Source organism: Nomascus leucogenys, chromosome 4, assembly GCF_006542625.1.
Source record: "Nomascus leucogenys isolate Asia chromosome 4, Asia_NLE_v1, whole genome shotgun sequence".
NCBI lineage: Eukaryota > Metazoa > Chordata > Mammalia > Primates > Hylobatidae > Nomascus > Nomascus leucogenys.
Window position 1 is genome coordinate 133,980,174 of NC_044384.1, and position 23,098 is coordinate 134,003,271.

The 23,098-nt window shown below is 38.7% G+C and overlaps 1 protein-coding gene across 6 annotated transcripts in view; it reads left to right on the forward strand.

Annotated features, from left to right (window-relative positions):
- MTUS1 (microtubule associated scaffold protein 1) overlaps positions 1-23,098 on the forward strand; it is a 158,043-nt gene that overhangs the window by 90,577 nt on the left and 44,368 nt on the right. Inside the window, exon 1 of one of the 6 annotated variants that reach the window (XM_030812324.1) lies at positions 13,146-14,988. The exons of the other annotated variants lie outside the window; for them this stretch is intronic. Coding sequence (XP_030668184.1) covers positions 14,868-14,988 — 121 coding nt within the window. The 5' untranslated portion in view covers positions 13,146-14,867. Of the gene's footprint in view, positions 1-13,145; positions 14,989-23,098 lie in introns of those variants that run through there. 6 annotated transcript variants of the gene reach the window in all.

The following is a 23,098-nucleotide window of genomic DNA, read 5'->3' on the forward strand; positions in this document are numbered from 1 at the left end:
GAGGTGGCATTGAGCCTAGATTACGCCACTGCACTCCAGCCTGGGTGACACAGTGAGACCCTGTCTCAAAAAAAAAAAAAAAAAAAAAAAAGATAGATGGATTGATCTCTCTACATAGATAGATAAGGTCTCCTGTACACTGCCTACATTGTCTTATTTTATATACAGTGATAAAACAGTTATGTGGCTTCTAAATCCATGGCAGATTAGAAGAGCAAATCAGAAGACACGAAGGTACAAGCATCGCTCATTTTCTTGAGCCTTGCAAATACTGTATTTTTTGCAAGTCTACCAGCATCATTTTTCCAACAGCAGTTGCTCAGTTCATGTCTGTATGTCACATTTTGGTAATTCTCACACTATTTCAAGCTTTTTCGTTATCATTATATCTGTTACGGTGATCTGCGATCGGTGATCTTCGATGTTACTGTTGTGATTGTTTTGGGACACCACGGACCATGCTCATCTAAGACAGTGAACCCAGCTGATAAGTGTGCTTTTCGAGTGCTCCACTGACTGGTCCCTCTTCCATCCCTCTCCCTTTCCTTGATCTTCCTTATTCCCTGAGACACAATAATATTGAAAGTAACCAATTAATAACCCTATAATGACCTCTAAATATTCAAGTGAAAGAAAAGTCGCATGTCTCTCACTTTAAATCAAAAGATAGGAATGATTAAGTTTAACGAGGAGACACGTTGAAAGCCAAGATAGGCCAGAAGCCAGGTCTCTTGTGCCAAGCAGTTAGCCAAGTTGTAAATGGAAAGGAAAAGTTACTGAAGAAAATTAAAAGTGCTCCTCTAGTGAACACACAAATAAGAAAGCAAAACAGACTCCCGGCATAGAGAAAGTTTGAGTGGTCTGACCAGAAGATAAAGCCAGCTGCAACTTTCGGTTCAGTGAAAGCCTAATCCAGAGTGAGACCCTAACTCTCCTTAATTGTGTGAAGGCTGAGAGAGGTGAGGGAGCTGCAGAAAACAAAGTTGGAAGCTAGGAGAGGTTGGTTCATGAAGTTTAAGGCAACTCTTCATAACATGAAAAGTACAAGGCGAAGCAGCAAGTGCTTATGTGGAAGCTGCAGCGAGTCATCCAGAGTATCTAGCTGGGATCATTGATAAAGGTGGCTACACAAAACAGCAGACATTCAGTGTAGGTGAAACAGCCTCATATTGAAAGAAGATGCTGTTTAGGACTTGCACAGGTAGACAGGAGAAGTCAGTGCCTGCCTTCAGAGGACAAGCTGTCTTATTAGAAGCTAATACGTCTGGTAATTTTAAGTTGAAGCTGACGTTCACTTACCATTCTGAAAATTCTAGGGCCCTTAAGAATTGCATTAAATCTACTCTGCCTGTGCTCTATAAATGAAACAACAAAGCCTGGATTACAGCATATTTGTTTACAGCATGGTTTGCTGAATATTAAGCCCATTGTTAAGACCTACAACTCAAGAGATGTCTTTCAAAATACTACTGCTGACTGACAATGCACCTGGTCACCCAAGAACTCTGATGGAGTATAGTATAGTATATTACATAGTAATATATAGTACATGAGTACAGTCCAGGAAGATGAATGTTTTCACACCTGCTAACATAGCAGCCATTTTGCAGCCCATAGATCAAGGAGTAATTTTGACTTTCAGGTCTTACTATTTAAGAAGTACATTGTGTAAGACTGTAGCTGCCCTAGATACTGATTCCTCTGATGGAACTGGGCAAAGTCACTTGAAAACCTTCTGAAAAGGGTTTGCTCTTCTAGATGCCATTAAGAACATTCGTGATTCATGGGAGGAGGTCAGAGCACCAACATGAATAGGAGTTTGGAAGAAGTTGACCTAACCTTCATGGATGACTTTGAGGGGTTCAGTGCTTCGGTGGAGGAAGTCACTGCAGATGTGGTAGAAATAGGATGAGAACTAGAATGAGAAGTGAAGCCTAAGGTGTGACTGCATTGCTGTTGATCTCTGGTAAAATTTGAGCAGATGAGTTGCTTCTTATGAATAAGCAGATAAAGTAACTTCTTGAGATGGAATCTACTCGGTGAAGATGATGTGAACATTGTTAAAATGACAAAGGAGACAGAATATTCCATACACTTAAAGCAGTGTCAGGGTTTGAGAGGATTGACTCCAGTTTTGAAAGACGTTCTGCTGTGGGTAAAATGCTATGAAACAGCATCACCTGCTGCAAAGAAATCTTTCAGGAAAGAGTCAGCTGATGTTGCAGACTTCGTTGCTCTTACTTTAAATTGCCACAGCCGCCCAAACTCTCAGCAGCCGCACCCTAATCAGTCAGTCAGCAGCCACCAACATCAAAGCAAGACCTTCCACCAGCAAAAGAATTCCTGCTCACTGAAGCCTCAGATGATCTTTAGCATTTTTTAGCAATGAAATATTTTTAAATTAATGTTTTTTGTTTGTTTGTTTTTGAGACAGAGTCTCGCTCTGTCGCCCAGGCTGGAGTGCAGTGGCATGATCTCTGCTTGCTGCAAGCTCTGCCTCCCGGGTTCACGCCATTCTCCTGCCTCAGTCTCCCGAGTAGCTGGGACTATAGGTGCCTGCCGCCACGCCTGGCTAATTTTTTGTATTTTTAATAGAGATAGGGTTTCACTGTGTTAGCCAGGATGGTCTCGATCTCCTGACCTCGTGATCTGCCTGCCTCCGCCTCCCAAAGTGCTGGGATTACAGGTGTAAGCCACCATGCCTGGCAAATTAAGGTATATATTTTTTTAGACATAATACTGTTGCACACTAGACTATAGTGTAGTGTAAATATAAGTTTTATATGCACTGAGAAACCAGACAACTTTTGTGATTTGCCTTATTATGACATGTGTCTTATGGGGTGATATATATCTCCCAGGTATGCCTGTAATGTTACAGAATGTTGAGTACAGTTTCTTCACACATTGTGAGTGTCAGGTGTTAAGGATGCAGTCCTGAGTGAAAAATGAGCAGGGGCCTTGTCTCTGGGGAGCTAATAGGATCGTTAAAAAAAACAACCTGGTGAAATAGACATCAATCAGAAATGCACTAAGTTCTAGGAATGAGGGTTGTCTTGTCCTAGAAGAGAGGTCCGGACTGAAGGCTGTCATGTGAGGGAAACCTGGGCAAGAGGTATCAATTTCTGAGCCTCTTGTGTAAAGAAAATAGGGGGGGATAACATTACATCATGAATAACAAATATCCTTGATGCCCCATCACATGTATTCAGTTTCCTCAGCGTAGTAAGTAGGGAAGTGTGGGGGAATTATCTCAGAATTCTTAACCTTTTGTAGGCTCTTAAAGCTAGGAAGACAGCCATGCAGAATGATCTAAGTTCTAAAGATCCCCAGGATGCTGTGTGTGAATATATGTGGTTACTAAAGCCTTTATAGTCTAAAAATGCAGAAGAAACTCTGTTGTACACATTTAGGCTTTTGTTTCCTTTTAAGTTTCTGGTACATCCTAATATCTGGGAAAAACAGCTAATATTCTATGGAATGGCTTTGTTTAAAAATTAGTTAACCATTTTCAGAAAACTGGCTCAAATGGTAGCTCTGTGTTTACAGTTTAAGAAACCTCCAGGCTGTTTTCCAAAGTGGCTGGACCATTTTATATCCTCACCAGGAGTGTATGAAGAATCCTGTTTCTCCACATCCTTGCCAACACTTGGCTTTGTCTGTCTTTTTTTTTATAGCTATCCCTACTGGGTATGAAGTGATACCTCATTGTTGTTTCAATTTGCATTCTGACAGCCAGTGACATGAAGTGTTGTTTTGTGTGCTTATTGGCCATTTGTATATCTTCTTTGGAGAAGTGTCTATTCAAATCATTTGCCGGTTTTAAACTGGGTTATTTTTATTGTTGAATTGTAGGAATTCTTATATAGTCTGATATTAGACCCTTGTCAGAGTTATCATTTGCAAATATTTTCTCGCAATTCTTGGGCTGTGTTTCCACTTTTTTGATAATGTCCTTGGAAACGCAAATGTTTTAAATTTTGACACGGTCGAGTTTATCAACTTTTTTTCTTTTGTTGCTTCTGCTTTTGGTATTGTATCTCAGAAACAGTTGCCTAATCCTAGGTTGTGAAGATCTGAGCCTGTGTTTTCTTTTAAGTTTTTTTTTTTGCTATTCTAACTGTTATACTTAGGTTTCTGATTCATTTTGAGTTACATTTTTATATGGTATGAGATACAAGGTCTAATTCTTTTTTGCACATGGACATCCAGGTGTTGAAAACATATATTTCCCCCATTTAAATGCCTTGGCACCTTTGTTAAAAATAATTGGTTAAGAATGTGAGGGTTTATTTCTGGTTTCTAAATTGTGTTCTTTGCATCTATACGTCTACCTTTGCCAGTGCTATACTGTCTGGATTAGTAAGTTTTGAAATCAGGGTGTGAGTCATTCGATGTCTTTCTTCTTTTTAAAGATCATTATGGCTATTCTGGGTCCCTTGATTTTCTGTATGAATTTTAGGATCAGCTTGTCAATCTCTGTAATGCAGTCAGGTGAGATTTTAGGAATGTAATCTAAGAATTCTAATTCTAATAATTTCTGTTACATTGAATCTATAGATGACTCTGTATATATAGAATGTATTCTAAGGGGTCAACATTGCAGCTTAATCTATATTGTGTGTTAGGCCTGTGTATTTTCCCAAAACCATAAGCATGACTTTCTCAGGTTCTTCTTCTTGATGGTTAGTTATTATCATGACTTAAGACTAACCTGGTATTATGAGGAGCCTAGTGAGGAAAAGTTACTTTGTAGATAGAGGACCACAACGGAGTGTGTTCACTTTGGAAGGACAACTTTGATGCTGAAAAATGATGCCACAAAGCCAGTGGCTTTGGGTGGATCATTGAACCTCTTTGATAATAGTTTTCTGTGTAATTGAAAGGGTGGATTTCTAGATTTCTCCCTACCGTGATATTCTGTGACTGCAAATCACCTTGACTTTTTTCACATTCTGCTGGAAATCAGTCATATTTTAGCTGATACAGAAGACATTGTCTCCACACATAAACATGTTCCTCTGAGTGTTAAATTTTTAATCATTATACTATGGCCTTGTGATATTTTTATTTTAAAGCAATAAGTAGTGGTGGAGATTACAGTTGAGTTGACCAACTGCATATTCCTTAGTTCTAGTAAAATAATCACTTTTAATTATAGCAGTTTGCCAAACTTCAAAAAGTTTAGCATGTAGTTCAGAAATCACCGTTTAGCTTTTTTAAATTTGTGATTTTAAATGAAATTTAGATAAGTTTATATCTTGCTTTGTCATTTAACATATAGTAATCACTTTTACATTTAGCAGATACAATAACATTTAACTACTTTTGAATATTTAGGGTGCTTCTGTATTACATTCATAAATGATTCTATGAAGAACATCTATACAGTTAGCACTTTCAACTTTGGGGGAAATTTCTTGTATAGATTCTTAAAAGTAGTATCAGGAAATCAAAATATGTACCTGTTTACAGTCACTTCACTCAAATAGCCAAATTCTTTTCCAAAAGCTTCCTGTCAGTTTATACCATGGTTGACATAAAAGACAGCTGGCTTCATCATACCTTGGTCAACATTGGATATTATTTTTAAATTTTTTTTACTAACATAATAGTTTAAAATGTTACATCATGTTTTAGCTTGACCTTTATCAATTAAAGAAATTCCATTATCTCATAAGACAATGTAGAAGAGCAGGAGGAGAACGAACTTTTAAGGCACAGGATATTGGTTTAAACCTTGGTCCTGCCACTTTCTATTTGTGTCCTGACCTTGGGCTAGTTGCTAAGCCTTTGCAAGTCTCAAATTTCTCATTTGGAGACATGGGAATATTGGGGGAATAATTCCCAGAAGGGGAATAATTTGACATCATAGAATTGTTTTATAAAAGGTTCTCAAACAATAGTTAATTCAGCTGCTAGGAACGGTAATGATGATGATCTTTTACATTGTTTTTCTAATTCTAGTGGTTTATTTTTAGAGTTCTTTTCCTGGAAGTTGAATTATTTTAAATCTGTAAAGCAAGCAGGAAAGACTTCTTAAAGTCAAGAACCAACCTCTTGGGGTCTAACTATCGTAATTTATTTAAAGGTTGTGATGCTGCAAGATTCTAGTTGACATTGACTCTAAAAAAAATCTTGGCTTACTGTTGATAAGGAAGATGTCACACATACCACAGAATACTATTATTACCTTGGTTCTACCATACACTGAAGCCACTGGGATACCAGAGGCATCAGAGCTGTATTTATCCAGCAACCTGATTGTTTTACACAAGATCATCAGTCTCAGGTGCCAGGGTGTCTGCCTTGGAAGGTAGAAAATGCACTGGTCCTTCCACAGTCACTTAGTAAAGACAGCACAGGCGAACAGGGCAGCTTTCTTGCCTTCTTTTGCCAAGTGCTAGGAAGTGGTTGCAAGTTGCACACCTGCTGATGAGGTGATGCTGAGGCTGCCGGAGTTTGTTCTGGTGAGAGTAGTGAGAAGGCTGTTTTTTCACTGTTGTTTTATGATTAACATAACTTTCCCCCTATACTTAAAACACATATGCTCTTTTCATATGGGATACATTGTTGTTTCAAATTGGTGTTGGGGGTTGGGAGAAGTGGATCATTTAGTAAATCTTCTTGAGACAATGACTACCTTTTTAGCAGGAGCTGGATCTTTTTCACATATATACAAAGTATTCCAGATAAATTAGTTTTAAACACACAAGGTAATTAAAACACTAAGAATATAGACTTAAGTAGAAAAGATCTTTCCAGGACACTAGTATAATAGAAACGATTAATAATTAGGACAACAAAAGCTTTAAAAAACCTTAGAAACACGCTGTGCGTGGTGGCTTATGCCTGTAATCCCAACACTTTGGGAGGCCAAGACAGGTGGATTGCTTGAGGCCAGGAGTTCGAGACCAGCCTGGGCAACATAGTGAGACCCCACCTCTACCAAAAATACAAAAAATCAGCTGCACGTGGTGGTGCACACTTGTAGTCCCAGCACTCAGGAGGCTGAGGCAGAAGAATCGTTGAACCCAGGAGGCAGGGGTTGCAGTGAGCTGAGATTGCACCACCGCACTCCAGCCTGGGCGACTGAGTGAGACTCCGTCTCAAAAAAAAATTAAAAAATAAGAATAAAAACCATTAGAAACAGTATTTATAAGCAAAGAACAAACTGAGATAATACTAGCACATACTCTATGTAGAGCTGTGTCAGATCAGCAAGATAAAGACAACTCTATCATAGAAGCTAAATGGATATACCATCCAAAGAGATCTACAGAGTCATTGCAATCCCTATCAAAATCCCATGTCATTTTTTTTTTTTTTACAAAAATAGAAAAAACAATCCCAAAAGTCATACAGAATGACAAAGGACTGCAAATAAGCAAAACAAGAACAAAGCTGGAGGCATCGTAGTTCCTGATTTCAAAGTATATTACAACACACAGTAATTAAAACAGTATGGTACTGGCACAAAGATAGAAACATAGATCGATGGAATAAAAGTCTAGAAATAAATCCAGACATATATGGTCAGCTAATCTTCAACAAGTGTGCCAAGAACACACAATAGGGAAAGGATAGTCTCTTTGTAAATGGTACTGGGAAAACTGGTCATCCACAAGCAAAATAATGAAATTGGACCCTTATCTCACACAGTACACAAAAATCAACTCGAGATGAATTAAAGACTTAAATATAAGATCTGAAACTATAAAACACCTCAAAGAAAACATGGGGCAAAACTTCATGACATTTTTCTTGGTATGCCACCAAAAGCCCAGGTAACAAAAGCAAAAATAGAGAGGTGGGAGTACCTCAAATTAAAAATCTGCAGAGCAAAGCAGTCATTTAATAGCATGAAAAGGCAGCCTATGACATAGGAGAAAACATTTGCAAACCATACGTCTGATAAGGGGTTATTTACCAAAATAATTGAAATCAGGATGTTGAAGAGATATTTGCATTCCCATGGTCTGTCACCCCCAGTATTTCAACGTAGGTTCTTTCTGTTTTCCCCAAGTGTCGGCCAGTCTGAGAAATAAAGAGAAAGAGTACAAAGAGAGGAATTTTACGGCTGGGCCGCCGGGAGGTGACATCACCTATTGGTAGGTCCGTGATGCCCACCTGAGCCGCAAAACCAGGAAGATTTTATTAGGGATTTGAAAAGGGGAGAGGGTGTATGAACAGGGAGTAGGTCACAAAGATCACATGCTTCAGAGGGCAAAAGGCAGAGCAAAGATTACATGCTTCTGAGGAAACAGGACCAGAGCAATATCAGAAACTCCTGATAAGGGTCTGTGTTCAGCAGTGCATGTATTGTCTTGATAAATATCTTTACAGAAAACAGGGTTTGAGAGCAGAGAACCGGTCTGACCTCAAATTTACCAGGGCTGGTGTTTCCCAATCCTAGTAAGCCTGAGGGTACTGCAGGAGACCAGGGCGTATCTCAGTCCTTTTTTTTTTTTTTTTTTTTTTTTTTTTGAGACAGAGTCTGGCTCTGTCACCCAGGCTGGGGTGCAGTGGCGCGATCTCAGCTCACTGCGAGCTCTGCCTCCCATGTTCATGCCATTCTTCTGCCTGGGACTACTAGCTGGGACTACAGGCGCCCACCACCATGCCAGGCTAATTGTTTACATTTCTAGTAGAGACGGGGTTTCACCATGTTAAACAGGATGGTCTCGATCTCCTGACCTTGTCATCCGCCCGCCTCGGCTTCCGAAAGTGCTGGGATCACAGGCGTGAGCCACTGCGCCTGGCCAAGTATCTCCACCACATAGGACAGACACTCCCAGAGCGGCCATTTATAGACCTACCCCCAGGAATGCAATTCTTTTCCTAGGGTCTTAATATTATGTTCCTTGCTAGGGAAATAATTTAGCAATATCTCTCCTACTTGCACATCTGTTTATAAGCTCTCTGCAAGAAGAAAAATATGGCTGTATTCTGCCCGACCCTGCAGGCAGTCAGACCTTATGGTTGTCTTCCCTTGTTCCCTAAAATCGCCGTTATTCTGTTCATTTTCAAGGTGCACTGATTTCATATTGTTCAAATACATATTTTACAATCAATTTGTTCAGTTAATGCAGTCATCACAGGGTCCTGAGGTGATGTACATCCTCAGCTTACAGAGATAACAGGATTAAGAGATTAAAGTAAGACAGGCGTAAGAAATTATAAGAGTATTTTTAGAGAAGTGATAAATGTCCATGAAATCTTCACAATTTATGTTTCCTCTGCCACGGCTCCAGCCGGTCCCTCCATTCGGGGTCCCTGACTTCCTGCAACAATGGTCATTGCCACATTACGATAGCCAGGATGTGGGAACAACCTAAATGTGTCCATAGGGTACAGCAAATATGGCATATATGTGCAATGGAGTATTATCTAGCCATTACAAAGAAGAAAGTCCTGCCATATGCAGTGATACAGATAAAGCTAGAGGACACTATGCTAAGTGAAATAAACCAGTCATGGGGCAAATACTTTATGATCCCACTTACAGGAGGCATCTAACATAGTCAAAGTCAGAAACAGAGTAGAATGGTGGTTGCCAGGGAATGGGAACTTGATGTTCAATGGTACAAGGTTTCTTATGCAAGGGCAAAAAAGTTTTCGAGATGTTTGTTACAGCATTGTGCCCATAGTTAACAGTATTATATCATTCTTTTAAAATTTTGTTGAGAAGGGAGATCTCATATTAAGTGTTCTTGCCACAATTAAAAAAACTAAACAAAAAGAAAGGGAAAAATAAGTGGATGGACAGAAAGGAAATATATGAAGGACTAAGGAATATATGAAAAATGTTTACCAAATAAGAGTTAAAATAATGTGCTCTCAGTTCTTGCTTATTTCTTAACGGTAGTACCTGGTACTGGCGAAGAATAAGAAACAGTACTCATATGTACAGCTCCTTGGTAAATTACAGCAGCTGTAGCAGAGAGCAAACCGCTTCCACCCAGGAATTCTGTTTTTCAGAATTGGTTCTAGGAAAGTAATTTATTTACTTATTTACTGCTTTTCAGAATTGTTTACAATGGGGGAAAATTGGAAACAACCTATATACCTTACAGGAATTAAGTTCGTTGACATTTTAAAGACACTTTTGAAGCCATTAAAATAATAATATAAATGCTTATTTAATCCCATGGAAAGATAAGTGTGAAATTTTTAAGTTTAATAAGTTTATTAAGCTTATATTAAGTTTAAAAACAAATTGTAGAGCAGTCTGATGTGTAAGTAATTTAAATTAAAAAAAAATTCTGACCGGGCGCGGTGGCTCACTCCTGTAATGCCAGTACTTCGGGAGGCCGAGGCGGGTGGATCACAAGGTTAGGAGATTGAGACCATCCTGGCTAACATGGCGAAACCCTGTCTCTACTAAAAATACAAAAAAAATTAGCCAGGCGTGGTGGCAGGTGTCTGTAGTCCCAGCTACTCGGGAGGCTGAGGCAGGAGAATCACTTGAACCTGGGAGGTGGAGCTTGCAGTGAGCTGAGATCACGCCACTGCACTCCAGCCTTGGCGACAGAGCAAGGTTCTGTCTCAAAAAAAAAATTCTACAGTGAACACATGGGGTTTTGTTTTTTAAAAACAAACATTGTGCATGAGTTAAAAGCATTACTGCTTTTAATGTAAACTCTTATTTTGCTTATTGCAAAATAAAAGGCAATGTCACTGTTCTTTGAGCACTTATCATCTTACAGGTGGATGGAAGTTGATTGTTTTTCTAAGTGCTTTGTGTTAATTTTTTGATAATTACAATATATCTTCATACTGAGGAAGAGGATAGTGTGGAAAAATTGGGCCTTAAGTTGAAGTTTCTACAACTGGAATAGAGAATTGAACTTACTACATTAAAGACTATGAGGAGTAAAATGAAGAAAATGTTGCAATTAATGCTGTGTTAGGGAAAGTAAGGAGATAAATATAAAGATTAATATTCCATATTATGCTAAGGAAGATTGGATGGATAGAGATGCTTGAATCTCCGAACGAGTCACTTGGTTCAAATTTTAATCTTCTTCCTCATTCCTTATGATCATTAACAACAACAAACAATAACAGATAAATTGAAGGCATTTTGTAGCATCTAAGCACCCGTATACAGATTATGCTAGAATCTTGTCTAGAATTATGACATCATTGTTTTCTAAATCACTGATTTAAAAAAACACATTTCTATGCAGACCAGTGGAATTTCTATTTGTTTGAATATACTGTGATGTTACAACATACTGACTTACGAAATATTTTGTATCATACTCTCTTGTTATTTAAGCTGTAGTATAGACTTTACACATCGTTTTTCTTTGTGTCATTATGAAAACTCAGCTCATTTTGTAGAGTTTCTATAAAATTATTCTAACAGTTAAACTTTTTAATTTTTTTCTGGCTCCATGATTTTTGAAAAAAAAAAATTAGGAAAATACAAAAACATACAATAAAGAAAAAATAGAATTCCTCCCTCTTCCGCCTCCCAGAGCGTTGCTGACATTCTGGTATGTTTGCTCCAGTACACTTTATCCTTTTTGTGTAACGTTGAGATCCTACATTGCATAAAATTTTAAATCATGGTTTTGTTTTCCACTGACATCCTAACACAGGCTCTGCCTCATAAAGACTCATCTTTTTTTTTTTTTTTTTTTTTTTTAGGAGTTTCGCTCTTATTGCCCAGGCTGGAGTGCAGTGGCACAATCTCTGCTCATTGCAACCTCCATCTCCTGGATTCAAGCGGCTCTCCTGCCTCAGCCTCCTGAGTAGCTGGGATTACAGGCCCCTGTCACCATGCCCAGCTAATTTTTTGTGTTTTTAGTAGAGACAGGGTTTCACCATGTTGGCCAGGCTGGTCTTGAACTCCTGACCTCAGGTGATCCCACCTGCCTCGGCCTCCCAAAGTGCTGAGATTACAGGCATGTAATCTCACCACCGCGCCCGGCCCATGAAGACTCCTAGCTAACTTTTACAACTACAAACTGTTCTACCTTAGGCACTAAAATTTCCTTGTTTTTTTCCTCTACTGTCCTCGGTGATGCCTATCTTTTCCTCTTAAATTAAGACTTTAAAAAATAACAAAGACGCTTTTTTAGGTACTTCTCACATTCGTTCAATTTCAGAAAATAAGGAGGTAATAACAGATGATCAAATAATCAAAGAATTTTTTTGAACCAGTTTTTTATCTTGGCTCCCCTAAGAGGCATATATAGTATAAAAATAGTTGTGACCTGAAAGTAATTGCTTATCCAGTTATTTAAATGAGCAGACATAAAGTGTGTAAGAGAGTGCTTGGAGCAGTAGATTGTAAGCAATGGCCATTCCTGTTTATGGACTGCCAAGGCAGCTCCCTTGCTTTGGTGCACTTGTGCTGCATGGCCACCAGGAGGCAAACTATGTTTGGGAAAGAATTGAAACCCAGTTTGTGCAGTTGTGTCATGTATCTAGCACACCTTGCTATGTTTGTGTGTGTATTTTCACAGTACAAGCAAGAATGACTTTTGGTTTTTCCTCCTCACTGGCACTGTTTTAGTTTATTCCTGCATCTTCTTGCTCTGCTGTTAAGAGATGTCATTAACAATATTTATTTTTAATATGTGTGGTTATAGCGTAATATAATTCAAGTAAAAATGTTAATGAATCTGATTAATTGGTGATTAGATTTCTAATTTCTTCTTTTAGGGAGTCTAAAGAACTTCCCTTTTAACAAGGGTAATTTAAGGCCGGGCGCGGTGGCTCACGCCTGTAATCCCAGCACTTGGGAAGCCGAGGTGTGTGGATTACCTGAGGTCAGGAGTTTGAGATGAGCCTGGCCAACATGTGAAAACCCATCTCTACTAAAAATACAAAAATTAGCCAGGCATGGTGGCGAGTGCCTGTAGTCCCAGCTACTCGGGAGGCTGAGGCAGGAGAATCACTTGAACCTGGGAGGCAGAGGTTGCAGTGAGTAGAGACTGCGCCATTGCACTCCAGCCTGGGCAACAAGAGTGAAACTCCATCTCAAAAACAAGACAAAAAAAGGATAATTTAGAATTTTCTGTTACTGAACAAACAACAAACACAACCAAAAAAAAAGAAAAACCACCTCTTACTACATGGAGTGGTGGCATGCCTGTTTTTAATCATGGCAAAATTTGACTCTGTTCTTCTGTGTGTTTTTAATGCTGATTGGTTTCTTGGTTTTTACAAGGTTTTGGGAGGTAGAGGAAAAGGTTCTGGTATATTTTTAGTATGTGGAATCTGGAAGGAAAAGGTGTTTAGGTTTTTAAATAATAAACTGGGATGAAGTAAAAGGCCACACCTGGAAGCAGCTTGCCTCGACTTTAATTCCTTGATCATTTAGCTTCAGTTGCTGTGGTGCAATATATTGAGCAGGTTTTCGTCAGTGTATGAACTGGGTGCATCTTTCTCACAGGAACCCTGGGCAGGTTATTGGGTCTCTCTTGCCGATAACCTCTAAAATGGCAAGCTAGGGGCTTGAGTGAAGAGGGAGGGGGCCTGCGGGAAGGGAGCTTACTTAAATTTTCCCTTCCTCCGTCTCTCCTCCCTGCTTCATACCCTCTCTATAGAATTTCTAAAAGAACTGCTTCCTGCCAGTTTTAATAGCACTTAATAGTGTTATTTATGGTAACAATTCTGCATTTATTTCTGAGTCTTATTTTCTAGGAAATCTTCGAAACAGGCGTAGGACATTTTTAAAACATTGTTTTGTTGTACCTTATAACATTTTTAAAAATGTTAAGAGCTCAGGCTATTCGTGGTTTAATGGAATTAGCTTAAGTGGGCATGTTGTTGTTGTTAATTCTTGTATCCATATCTTTGTTTTTCAAGTTCTTTTGGTTTTTGCTATCGTGTTTTAACATACTTTTACAAGCCACTCTACTGAAATAAAAATTAGTAGATAACTGGCAAAAGATAGTCATAACTGTGCCTGCCTCACACTCCTAGTCTTGAAAGACCACCGTAAGAGACCATATGATGTTCTGTAAATGCAGTTACTCACGCAATAAATGTAGTGGTCTTTAGAATATGCCTATGTGATGGACTATTCCTCTGGAACTCCGATATTACATCTGATAGAGAAACTGTATTAATCTTTTATTGTTGATTATTTGTGAGGTGCTCAGCATGTGGGAATTAAAATTGAACTTTAACCTTTTGACAATCTGTCATTCATATATTAGAATAGAAATTTCCTTAAATATTGTAGTTGGGAACATTTATTGCCTGAAGTCTTTTAAAAAAAACAACAACAAAAAAACACCTTTTCCAAAATACCAGGTTTAAATGTAGGTTTACATGTAAAATATCTAGAGAAAAAATGCTCATGTTATTAGTGTGAATATAAGAAGTGAAAAATGTTAAAATCAGGACACAGTTTACTTTCAGGAAATCCGAATTTTTTTCTAATTATGAAAGAAACATTAGGCACTTGAAGTAGTTAATTTCCCCTAGCGATCTTTCAAGTGGTTACAGGATCTGTGACATTATTGGTTGTTCTGTAAAGCTCCTGAGACCACCCACTTTCTCCTCCCCTTTATCATCTCGGATGAAAACCGTAACAAGTCCACAAGCATGCACAGTGTGATGTGGTTCAGAGGCGCTTCTGGACCTGCAGGAAGGAGATTGTATTCAGAGGAAGAGCATCATTTTGGCAACATCTGGAAGTGAAAACGGAAGCCAGAAACACTTGGCCAGCCCTGGGGGATTTTTTTCTTCTGTGCCTGTCTGGTGGAATGACATTTGCTGTGTAGGCATGTTTCCTCTGACTGTATTTCTTGGCCTTGAAGAGTACTGAGTTTAAACAGACAGTATGTGACAGTCCATGGAAATTGCCTCTTCTGTGAAATCTCGCCACCTGCTCCGAAGACATGTTGTTGTCTCCCAAATTCTCCTTATCCACCATTCACGTACGACTGACGGCCAAAGGATTGCTTCGAAACCTTCGACTTCCTTCAGGGTTTAGGAGAAGCAGTGTTGTTTTCCACACAGGTCTGTCTCGCATAGATCTCTGTTTAGTGTTGCACGGGGGACGTCTTCATTCATTTGCAGATGTTTATCAGAGGTTTTTCCAAGGAGACAGATAATCGGAGAAACAAAGCTCTCTCTGATGAGAGATGAGGCTTAATTTAAAAATTGTTTTCTGTTGCCTCAGCACGAGTGCATAATACTTTTACTTTTGGCAGCAGATTGCGTTGTTTGTGTTGATGGAAGACAGAATTGTTGCCTTGGTGTTCCCTAGCTCTTTTCTCCGTCACCAGCCAAATGTGTGAAAATCAGCACCTGTTAAATCGTATTTTACTTCCAATGGTTGGGAAGTAGGACATAGGTAAATTTAGAAGAATATTTCCTGTTCACCTGTGTAGATGAGAAGGTTTCCATTTTTTTTCATTGGATAGTTTCTCAGTCAGATTTGACAGTCAATTTTAATATGCTAAAAGATTTCTGCATTCTAAACACTTCTGACAGAAAACATCCTAATGCTTATGGGGAAGTAGTAAGTGAATCACAAATGTAGTTTTCCAGTCTTCATAATGAAAATAGTGCAATCTCAAAATACTTCCTGAGGTTTATGTTTGTATCTGCTTTTTATTTTCTGTGCCTAAGATGAAAATAAATTTAGCATATGTTTTAGGCACATGGTGACCTGTGCTCACTTTTAGGGCACTGGGTTGGCCTACATTGCTACTTTTGTTCTAGATGATTTTTACAATTACAGTAAATTAAATCAATTTTATTCTGTAAAATATGTTAGCTGGGGTGCTCTTATATTTGTTTTGGGCTGAATAGTGTTAGGTGTCACAGGATTGTTTGATGAGGATGTAAATAGATTTTTTTTATTTCTGCTTCATGTGCATGTGACCCCTCGTGTATCTTGTTTTCCACTTGGCTCATCTCTGTCCCTGGTGATTTGTTTTCAGCTGACTATTTTTAGTTTTCGCAGAGGCATCTCCCTCGTCTGTGGGAGAATTCTCATTTTTTCCAGCACCTCTCTCTCGTGTTTCATAACTCCCCTTGACCTGTCATTTGATTTTGCCAGCCTCTCCCTTTCAGTCTGAGCTGACAGCTGAAGGTAAATGGAGGAGGCAGTGAGGAGGTGGTCAACAGTGGCCCTCCTCTCCCAGCTCAGGGCCGCTGCAGCCCTTCCAACTGAAAAAATTAATAGGGGGGAAAATAACAATTAAAGGGTGCCCTATATTTGCAATAATTTGATCTAAAGTAGCGCTAAATATCTTTTAATTTTAAAGAGTTCTTTTAAAAATACTGTAATCCATGCTCCAAGTTAAAAATAAAATAAAACAGTATGGAAGGTTGTGCAGTCCTAGGCAAGCCTCTCTCTTACCCAGAGTCCCAGCCTGCTCTCCGTGGAGACAGCCACTCTCAGGCTGTTTGCATGGTGTTCTTGCACGTTTCCAGTCGCATGTAAATCTATGTAGGTCTTTTATATTCTGTTTTGTTATACAGAAATAAAAGCGTACTATATATTCTATACCTTTTTAAAGTTAATGTATTTTAGATTTGCATGTGATCACGTTTATCTACCTCACTAAAAAAAATAGTTCTGTAACATTCCATTATTGGGTAAGTCATGATTTACTTAACCAGTGCTCTAGTGGTAGACATTGTAAGTTGTTTGTAGTGTTGTTGTGAAGCAGATAGCTTTCCAAGACAGCTTAAGCAAAAGACACAAGGCTTCTATTACCAGAGTTTTGTTAATTGTGATGTATTGGACACATTTTATTTTCTAAACTTATGTAAAACTATTTTTTGTTTATTAGCAGTCATAATTTTTTGAGCTAGAGTTCACATAGAGGTGATCTAATCTATCTTATACCAGGAAGTCTGAGGCCCAGAGAAGTGAATTTGCTTGCCCAGAGGCACACAGTAAGTGGCAGAGATAGGACTAAAACCTGGGACCTCTATTTAGAATTTTTGGCATACGTAATTTCCAGCTGCAAATTTTGCTGTAATTTTGTTAGATCCAAGGAATAGCAGGGATGGAGAAAGTGTTTTGTGTGTTGGAGGCTTTTTAAAATCATGTAAGGAATATAATTCTGCTTACTCCCAATATTAATCTTTTATGGGCTTATCCATGTTATGTGATTGTAATGTCCAAGAAATCGTCTGTCAAGTGGGTAATTGATGCCATCGTGGTGACTCTTATCTGAATGGACTGTCAGCAGTAACTTGGATTTGTACCCTCAGTGAAGGAAGTGGTGTTGGTTGCCTCAGTGCAGTGGTGTTGACTTGGATTCCAAGAGGCCTGGATTATAGCCTTGATTCTGCTAGTGACCAAGTGAATAGCCCTGTGCACCTAACCTCACAGGGCTAGAAAATAAGGGAATCACATGAGATGCTTCCAGGTTCCCCTTAGCCTCAAAATCTGTGAATTTTCTGGCTGAAGATTTGAAAACCCTCAGTGTATTACTCTGCTTGGAAATTCATCTTATCTAAATTAATTGTCTCCTTGTTTTTACCTCCTAAATTCAATGAATACTCCTGAATTATCTGTTTCTTTTCATGACATCATGTGTCTGGTCATCAAACCCCACCTTTGTTTTTTTGTTTATTTGTTTGTTTTAGATGGAGTCTTGCTCTGTTGCCTAGGCTGGAGTGCACTGGTACTATCTGGGCCCACTGCAACCTCCACCTTCCAGGTTCAAGCGATTCTCCTGCCTCAGCCTCCAGAGTAGCTGGGATTACAGGTGCCCACCACCATGCCCAGCTAATTTCTTTGTATTTTTAATAGAGATGGGGTTTCACCATGTTGGCCAGACTGGCCTGGAACTCCTGACCTCAGGCAATTCACCTGCCTCAGCCTCCCAGAGTGCTGGGATTACAGACATGAGCCACCGTGTCTGGCCAAACCCCACCTTTCAATCATTACTTGTCTTGATTTATCCACAATCAATTGGTTGCAAAACTCTAAGACTCCATCATTTGAAATCTCGATTTGTTTTGACCCCCTGCCATTACCCTAGTTCAGGCATTATTATGTTGAAGCACTGAAATTGCTCTTCTTGGCTGGTGCCAGTGGCTCACACCTGTAATCCCAGTACTTTGGGAGGCCAAGGGAAGAGAATCACTTAAGGCTAGGAGTTTGAGACCAGCCCTGGAGAGTTAGCGAGACCCTGTCTCTATTTAAAAAACCACACACAAAAAATTACTCTAATAAGTCAAAAATGGCCGAATATGAACGGTTTTGTATAATCCAGCCTAAGATGTTGACTGGGCTTTCTGAAGAGCTTTGTATTTGGTCTGTGCCTCCAGCCTTTCCTTCTAAACTGTCTTTCGCATTACAGATTAATTCATTCATTTCATAAAGAAGTAACCCATTAGACGAGTACTGTGTACCAGGCATAATAGTAGGTGCTGCAAGCATGGCTGGGACTAAGTCTCACATGGACCCTGCCTTCACACAGCCCACTGTTTAACAGAAGGAGACAGAGCCCCAAGTAATAATGCAGGGTGTGGACCGGTGCCCAGGCAGCTCTTAGCAGGTGGAGGTACCTTTAATCCAGGTCCTCCAGTAGAAGTGCCTTTTAAGTTGGTTCCTCAGGAAATGGGGAATTAACCAAGAAACAAAGTGTTTCAGACAGAGAAAACAGCATGTAAAAACCTTCAGGGGTTTGAGGAAGGGCTCCTTCAAGGAAACAAAAGAGTTGTAATATTTCTGAGCATAGAATGTGGTGGGATGTGGGCTGGCCATTACAGAGATCCAGCCAGAATAAGCTTTCTCATTGATCCCACATAGAGGGCACTGGGCGCACTGATATATTATTATTGGGTGGTATCCACCACTGACAAAGCATGTTGTTGGATCGAGGTTATCTTTCCTCTTTAAATAGGAGAGAGAAGGGAAAGAGTGAATTTGCCAGAAACTGTGCGTGATGTTGCAGGACAATAGGTGCAGATGAAAATCTAAGTCCAGTGATGACTTCACTGACATGGAGAAGGGTCAGCAATAGTCTTTTTACCAAAATATTAAACTTGGTCTATTTCAGAATTCTACCTAACATATTAGTTCTATTTTTATAATGAGTTAGTGGAGGGAAAAGACTTTGCTGAGAAATATTCCCTGCCACTTAGCATTCAGTTTTTCTATGAAGCTGGAAATTCTTGTATTAATTACTATGAAGAGTGCCATTTGAACCTCACAGGTTAATTTCCTTCTTGACTTCAGTGAAGGCAATTCAGTACACTAAAGACAGAATTCTTTCTGTTGAGCTAGTGACATTAAAAGTGATTACTGCAGTGCAAAGGAGGAACATGTGTACGTACCTATCGAGGAATGACAGAGGTAGTATCAGAACAAAATATTTCCATTTACTCTTGCCATTTTATTTTATTTTATTTTGAACTTTTAGGTTCAGGGATACATGTAAAGGTTTGTTATATAGGTAAACTCATGTCACAGAGTTTATTGTACAGATTCTTGTACAATAAATAGTTTATTATACAGATGATTTCATCACCCAGGTATTAAGCCCAGCACCCAAGTTACTGTTTTCTGCTCCTCTCCCTCCTCCTACCCTGCACCCTCAAGTAGACCCCCGTGTCTGTTGTTTCCCTTCTTTGTGTTCATGAAGAGAACTGTTTTAAACAGGTGTTCAGTAAGAGGCAGGCAGAGTGTGAATGCATTTCTTTAATTAGGATGAAATTCATCAAATTATGTTCTCATATTTGGTATTCACTTTTGACTCCTTTTAGATGGAATTAACAGCTTCACTAAGAAGCAACTTGTCTCACCTGAAGAAAAGCAGCTTTGAGGTTGTTCAGTAGCTCTGCAGTGTAGGGAATCCTCATCTCTGCTGCCTTCTTAGTCCTGTCCTCATGATTGTTGCCTCATGATCTCACAGTAACTGCTCCAGGAAGGAAGAAAAAGAAATGAGGAAGGGGTGGTGCCAGGTTGCTTAAGCTTCTGTGTCATTGGCCGGGTCTTAGTCACATGACTGTATCTACCTGGAAGGGAGGCTGGGAAATAGAGCATGTGACTTCTCTAGTCTCTGTTCTACAGACAGGTATAAAATGTTAAGAGCCCTATTGGAGTATCTGCCGCAGAGAAGGCAGAACAGGTATTTCTCCAGTGGATGTTGGCTGATTATAAATGAGGGGAGTATATTATTTAACAAGTTGGATCTTGAAACAGGCCTTGCTGTTTCTTCTCTGTTCTATGCGTTTTGGAGGGACATTGATTTCCTATGTGGAATGGTTCCATTAAACTTTCAAGTTGTTTTGTCATTTGGATGTAAGTCTTGATATTTGATTTTTGATCTCTTGAATGAATTTTCAGTTATACATTGGGAAGAATGTGTTCAACTTTAAATTTGGCTTTTGTATGCTTAATATGTTATTAGCGCATTTATGGATGTGTTATGGATTAGGAGGGCATTTATTCATCTACTGTTAAGGTGACAGTAAGTAAACTTCAATTTCTCTTGTATTTTTCTTACTATAAAATGTAGACGTCAATGAAGTCACATTAGAAAGTTTCCGTTAAAAAAAACCACATATATTGGAATTTGCATGTGAAAAGATAAAATTCAGGGATTTGTAGAATGTAGAAGAAATCAAAAGGACCGAGATGAAGAAGAATGAGAGATGTAGTCTTTCACTGCCCCTTAGTTATCTTACTGTGAATCCAGATTCTTCCTTTCAGCCTCCTTGAAAGCTGTCGTGAAAGATTTTGCTGGCCTCCTGCCACACAGACAAGCATTTGCTAAGAACTGGCGTTATGAATGGCATGATGCTGAAAACGTTTTGTCGTAGATTGATTCCAAGCTTCAGTAGCTGTGGCGGTTTTAGAGCTGTAGCTTTGCCATGACATGAAAATCCGCCCTTTTGGAGTTACAGCTTTCAATTGAAGAAGACAATAAGGTGTTAAATGGCAAGTTTTGTTCACAATAGGTAAGATTTTGATAAATTTTTAAAAGTGAGGTGTTGAAAGAGACAGTATATCCTAATCTGACAAGTTTCAGATAGAGTTTTACTACATTAAATTATGTTTTAATGTTGTATCTACTTTCACACAAAAATGGAAAGTAAATAATAAATTATGGTTTGGAGTTGCATTCAGAATGGGAAGGATAGCAGTGGTTTTCATCAAGAGACATTGGAGGAATATGGCAAGCTGTATATAGTAAATACTTGTTTCGTTAGAACAATTTTTTTGGTTAATTAATAGAGAATTACCCTATAAATTAATATATATTGATACTTCTTATGAGCTTTAAAGCATCCTTGAGAGAGAAGAATGTTTTATTAATAGTATATGCCTATTATTTTCTTAGGTAGAAACAACAGGTGTGATTTTAAAGGTATCTAATATTGAGTATCATATTTCTGTGTTTATCTTAGGCAATACGTTGGGTTGTTTTAGTACGCGAGGGTCCTTTTTGTAAACATCAGCAATTATGTGGCTCTGTGGAAAATTAAGGCTAACAGGGCTTGCTTTTTCGGTGAGAGATTTGCCTTTTTTCTCTCTGGTGACCTGAGTCCTGGGCACATCTCTTCCTAATTGCTTGTCCTTAATGGCTTAGTATTTTGAGAATGATGTTCTCTTTTTATTTATTGTTTGTATTATAAGTATTTCTAATGTTTAATGTTTTAATTGGCTATTTTAATTTTCATTTCTGTTGTAAGATAGTCTGTTTTTTTCTTTTCCTTTGGGAAGATACCCAGCAGTGGGATTGCTGGGTTGAATGGTAGTTCTATTTTTAGTTCTTTGAGGAATCTCCATACTATTTTCCATAGAGATTGTACTAATTCACATTCCCACCAACAGTGTATAAGCATTGCCTTCTCTCCACATCCTTGCCAACGTCTGTGGTTTTTTGACTTTTTGGTAATAGCCGTTCTGGCTGATAGGAAATGGTATCTCATTGTGGTTTTAATTTGCGTTTCTCTGATGATTAGTGATGTTGAGCATTTTTTCGTATGTTCTACTTTTTCCGTATGTTGGCTGCTTCTGTGTCTTTAGAGAAATATCTGTTCATGTTCTTTGCCCATTTTTTATTGGGGTTGTATTTTTTGTTAGTTGCTAGCATTCCTTGTAAATTCTGAATATTAGATCTTTGTCAAATGCATAGTTTGCAAATATTTTCTCCCATTCTATAGGTGTTCTGTTTCCTCTGTTGACTGTTTCTTTTACTGTGCAGAAGCTTTTTAAAGTCCCATTTGTCTATTTTTGTTGTTGTTGCATTTGCTTTTGAGATGTTAGTCATGAATTCTTTGCCTCGGCCAAAGTCCTGAAGAGTTTTTTCTAGTTCCCTCCCCCAACCCAGGAATTTTTATTGTTTCAGGTCTTACACTTAAGTCTTAAATCTGTCTTGCGTTAATTTTTGCATATGATAAGAGATAGGGCTCCAGTTTCTCTGTTCCAATTTTCCCAGCACCATTTGTTGACTAGGGTGTCCTTTCCCCGTTGTATGTATTTTTGCCGACTTTGTCAAAGATCAATTAGCTGTAAGCATGTGGCTTTATTTCTGGGTTCTCTGTTCTCTTCCACTGATCTATGTGTCTATTTTTAGACCAGTGCCATGCTTTTTTGGTTGCTATAGGGGGGAGGCAATGCCTTCTTAAAAGTACTTCTGAATGTGATGAATTTGTATTAACTGTTCTTTGAGTTAGTAGTCCATTTTATGTACATAAGAGTATGAGAAATTTGCTTTTTTTCCTGCCAGCTGTATGGAAGATAGTTAAGGGCAAGTTTGGGCTATTGCTTCAGGAAAAGTTTTATAAGCATAATTAATCCAAACAGGAATTTTTTATATGAATATGCTTTCTATTCTCTAATCTGCTTTTAATGTGAAGAAAATAAGTAGAAGTCTTTTTCATATAATATGAGCTATTGCAATGAATTCTACCAATATAGTAATGAAAAGTGTAAATGGCGAGGCATCCTAAATCCTGCTCCCATCCCCCACAAATAATTGGGCTTGGGTATTTTTTTTTTTTTTTTTTTTTTTTTTGAGAACAGAGTCTTGCTCTGTCACCCAGGCTGGAGTGCAGTGGTGCGATCTCAGCTCACCAGAACTTCCACCCCCCGGACTCAAGTGATTCTCCTGCCTCAGCCTCCCGAGTAGCTGGGACTACAGGCAGG